The 4,724-nt window shown below is 42.1% G+C and overlaps 1 protein-coding gene across 1 annotated transcript; it reads right to left on the bottom strand.

Annotated features, from left to right (window-relative positions):
- Positions 1-1,454: 1,454 nt before the first annotated feature.
- SARC_01648 (DNA-directed RNA polymerase III subunit RPC10) lies at positions 1,455-4,133 on the bottom strand. The gene is made up of 3 exons (XM_014304597.1): positions 3,919-4,133; positions 2,643-2,730; positions 1,455-2,393 (listed from the first exon to the last, which is right to left on the bottom strand). Exons 1-3 carry the CDS (start codon positions 4,030-4,032, stop codon positions 2,260-2,262), a joined length of 336 nt encoding a protein of 111 aa, XP_014160072.1. The 5' UTR covers positions 4,033-4,133; the 3' UTR covers positions 1,455-2,259.
- Positions 4,134-4,724: the final 591 nt, after the last annotated feature.

Below are 4,724 nucleotides of genomic sequence, written 5' to 3'. Positions count from 1 at the left end.
TATATATATATATATATATATATATATATATATATGTATAAGCAAATGGTTACAGAGTTGATGGTGGTTGACTTTATCGAAGCGGTCTCCCTTGAGAGGCTAGTGCCCGGTGCTAGAGTCGCATGCTCAGTGAGTGTGTGAAAGTAGATATACATCGCTGTTTGTAGGGACGTTTGTAAAAAGTGCAGCGCCATTGGCTGCTGCCACAAACCGTTTGAACTACGTGTTTATTCACATATGTTTTGAGAATTGGAGTCTTAGATCTAATCCAGTATCTACCACTGCAAGCACATGGTAAAATTCTTGTACGTGTTCATACACAATTATAGCTTGCTTGTTTCTCAAGTAAGATTATGGTCCACCCTTGCTATCAGTGCGTCAACGGCTTGCACCAGCACACGTGGGACTAACCACCTGTACAACGGTCACAATGTCCTCAGTTGCGTCCAAATAAAACGATAATGAAGAAGCAGGCTTCGACAGAATCAATTCATTGCGATACCTTCTCGGTGTTTAGTTTCTACCGCTGTAGCACTTACTCGTTGCCTGCAGCCGTCCTTTCGCTAATCACAATGCCGACAGGTGTGTCCATATAAATGTGATCAGGGAATGAAAATGACTTGGTCTGGTCAGTGCGCAAGTGAGTACCACAGTGGCAATTACTTGTTTGATTGTGCTTTCGCCTTGTATTGTGACCTGTATTGGCATCATGCGCATCTCGAGACCGTCAGATCGAGTGACACCACTCCAGTGGCCTCAAGGCCCTCTTTTGCGATAGATGATTACGAAGAAAACTCGCTTCAACTGTATCTCTTATTATATTAGCCCGGTGCTTAGTGGTACCATAGTGGCGTTGCCCTCAGCTGGGCTTTCACCAAGTAAAGTATCTGTATTGGCATTGTGCTTGTACTCGACAGCGACTAGACATCACTACAATGGTCGCAACCCCATCAGGTGCGTCTGAACCGATGACAACCACGAATAATTGTTATTGTTAAACTACGGGTGTCACAGTCGGTACTATAATGGCACCTACCTGTGGCTCTTGGTTGTGCTTCCGCCTGTTAAGAGTGACATTGGTTTGTATTCTACGTGCACATGATTTCAAATCAATACCTCTGTGCTCAGAAAGTTGATGCGAACGGCCGGTGAAGATATATATACAGCGCTGGTTAATAACTTTGACTTACTATAGCTCCAAGCTATCCAACTCTGTACGCATTCGCTTGGCTATTCTACCTACACACATACTTCCATCAGTTCCAAGTATCCAACATGCGTGTATTCCTCAATTCACGCAGTGGCACTAATGTTCAATTTGAGTCAATATTAAAACACATGAGGGGACACGGAGAAGCGTCACATATGTACTTAAGAGCGCAGCAGTTCCAGCAGTTCTGGAATGCATTGTGAGACTCGATTCCAACACGCTCATGTCTGTGACAGACTGTGTTGTTCATATATAGTATTGCACTGTGCCTGTGCACCAATTGGTGCTGCCTTTATTACGTGCGTATCACTATCGTATGCAATGTGCGACAGTTATCCGCTGCGTTGACCCATCGTTTTTACAACATCGTTCTCAACTTTATCGCCCCTCGCAAAACACATATACACATATTTAGGTCTGTGCACAAGTCATGGGTGTCAAGATTCTGCTCCCCGCCCGTGGTCTTGAGATAGATTTCGACAACAACGTTAATTTACGACAGGGACTGCAGAATTGTGCTGATCGCCCTTGTCCCTGATCGCCACCACAGTGGAAGTTCGTGCACTTGTGGGATGTTGTTGTGGGTTATCGCTTTGTTTCGGCAAGGCATCTATATGGACTTCCACATTTCCACTGGTTCCACAAGCATTGCTGGGTTCCAAAGTCCTCTCCATCCCATTGTCACATTTCATGCATAGTCGGAACTTGTGGCGGACTATTCTGGGATATTGCTGTGTGCACTCGACAGACAGTCCGTCCTTCTCGAATTATATACACGCGTCTTTTCTCTCTCGCTCGAATCGCTAGCTAAACACCCTTGGATATCGCCGAATAAACTCTAAATACACTTTTAACATCTCGAAATCACCTACATTGGTGCTTTTCTGCTTACATCGCTGTGTCGGAGTCTCATCGCCAGAGATGCTAACTTCTTTTTCCGTTCCTACACCTGATAAACGGTCGTAAGATGCTGCAGCGCCGAAGAACTGTATGAAACACGCATACCGAAGGTCTACCAGTTGTGCTATGTTCATGAATACGACTGTGTTTTAATCGCCTCGCCACACATTGCCACAGTCCTTGAAGTTCTTGCACTTGTAGAATGTAGTCATAGGCTCGTCCGCCGACCGCGTTTGCATTTGGCGAAAAAAGGCTTCACGACAGTGACACTTTGGACAGGTAGCTGTGCGAGGGAAAGTGACCATACCAAACTGTCAGCAGGGTGTCGCTGTTACTTCGAGCATAACACACACGTTTACAAAACTTGATCTGAAAGGCTTTGTGGCGATGGTACAATTGTGCGTGAGCTTGTAAAGTTCAGCTATGAGATACACAGGTCCAGACGAAAGGCGTACGGGACGCCCAGTTATCCTGCACAAATCACGAAGTCCAGATTGACACAGTGTGTACTTATAGGCTGTCAAATACTTACTCATTGTGACCGGCGCAAACTCCCAAGCCTCCTCGCCACCCAGCACATCGTCCATTTGCTTCATGATCGTGTAGCGCTTCGCTCCATACTGTATTCGGTGGATAAGTATTGTTCAGTGAAGGGCATTGAATTCAATAATTCGTCGTTTGTGGACAAGTGTCGTCTAGTACCGAAAATCGTGGCGCCCTTCGTAGTCCAAACATTGAATTTCACTTGTCATATAGTAAGGTTTCGAAAGTACATAGTATGTCAAGTGGGTAACCAGTGACCGCTAAATCCAATTTGCAATCAACTGTATATAGAGAGAACGACAATACGCGTGATTTTGTGACATAAGTAATTGTGATATGCAATGGAAAGCTGTCGTGCGGAACGCTTCTATCATTACAGACGAACGTCTCCAAAAATACTGATACTGACTTGAGTCTACTTGCTATAAACTGGGAGTGAGTATGTAGGTACGATAGTGATATTATATAGAAGTGGTACACAAATTTACAAGCAACGAATTAGATACTTAATAATGCATGGATTACGAGCAGTCTCATAGTTCTGACGGGATTGTACGGAAGAAGTATGCACGTTTGGAAATACAGGACTTCAAGTGTGTGATGATCTCAATACGACTAATGTATATGTGCATAGACGACATACCAACACTGTAGTTGTGTATAATTATGTACATAGCGACCTTACTGGCTTCATAGTAACACAGCAGACAGAGTGCCCAGTCTCGAAATGTAAAGTCGTGTCCATTTTCTAGCCTATAACAGCTTGAGAGTGAACACAGCAGATAAATCCGATCCGGGGTTGCTACGTACTTTACCCCACACGCACACGCACAGAACCTCAATACTTTGACTATTGATAGCACATAACACATGGGTTGGATCGATATAATGCGTGATTTATATATCGCATATGGAGAGAAAATACGTGCATATTTGAGTACAACAGCGATATTTTGGACATGTAATTTTCTGCGAACGATTTAGCAGCAACAGTCTGCGTAATAACATACAATGATATATATCACCGTATTGTTCGTCTATAATGCCGTACACATTAACATACCAGATAACTTCTAAAGAGTGCAAACATACAAGTAGATCACCAACCATACAAGTGAAATTTCGTTTTGCTTAGAGGCGCGTTGGTATGAACACGCACAGATACAACGAGATCGCCGTCCATAAATTCAGACATACAACCAACTATATCGATACACATACATGCTACGCAGTTAAACATATTTCCAACCATAAAGACAACATACGATTCTTCCAATGGTGTGTTGATATGGACACGTGTTGCACACGAAACGATTGGAGCTGCCATCACCGGCTTCTACGACAACCGCATTGGAGCAGATAGGACAAAACAGAAGCATTTCCCGAGTGGTAAGGTACTTGTGAATATATCAGTACTTTCTTTTTTATAATATAGATCTATTGGAAAAACGGATACGACAGTATATAGCAATTAAACAAGGTATTTATACATATATATAAAATATATACAGTATATATATATATATATATCTATCTATCTAAAACGGGTGATGATTCATTGATTCGGGTAATAAAACAAACTGCACGTGAAATATTTTAATTTAACCCTGGAGGCAGGTGTCTAGTGGGACCAAAATGATTACAAAATAAATTTCCAGGGTTTCGTCCTCTGCTATTTAAAAATATATTGTTCATCAATACTACATCTTTGTTGTTTACATATAAAAGCTGCGAACAACCTTATCGCATATACTTGTGCAGTGAATTATTATACTACATAATGGCCATTCCAGTTGAAGAAACTACAAAAGCCGACATTGCTGAAGTCAGAGCACTTGAAAACGAGCTATCGCAAGTAAGTCAGACTTTCCTAAAAGGGTTGAGCGTGCGAAATTATGTTCAAACGCGTTTATTTAGCAACAGTGTGTTTTAAGATAGACTGTATCTTACATTTAAGATAGTATTTCGCCGTCCTAAGAAGGTTGACACATACAGATTCCAAAGAATATATATATGTATATATATATATATATATATTACGTCATACGTGCAGCTTGCGACAGATATAGGG

The sequence above is a fragment of the Sphaeroforma arctica genome (genome assembly GCF_001186125.1).
Source record: "Sphaeroforma arctica JP610 unplaced genomic scaffold supercont1.68, whole genome shotgun sequence".
Taxonomy (NCBI): domain Eukaryota; class Ichthyosporea; order Ichthyophonida; genus Sphaeroforma; species Sphaeroforma arctica.
Note: the sequence above shows the minus strand (reverse complement) of the source record. Positions and strands in the feature narration are given on the sequence as shown.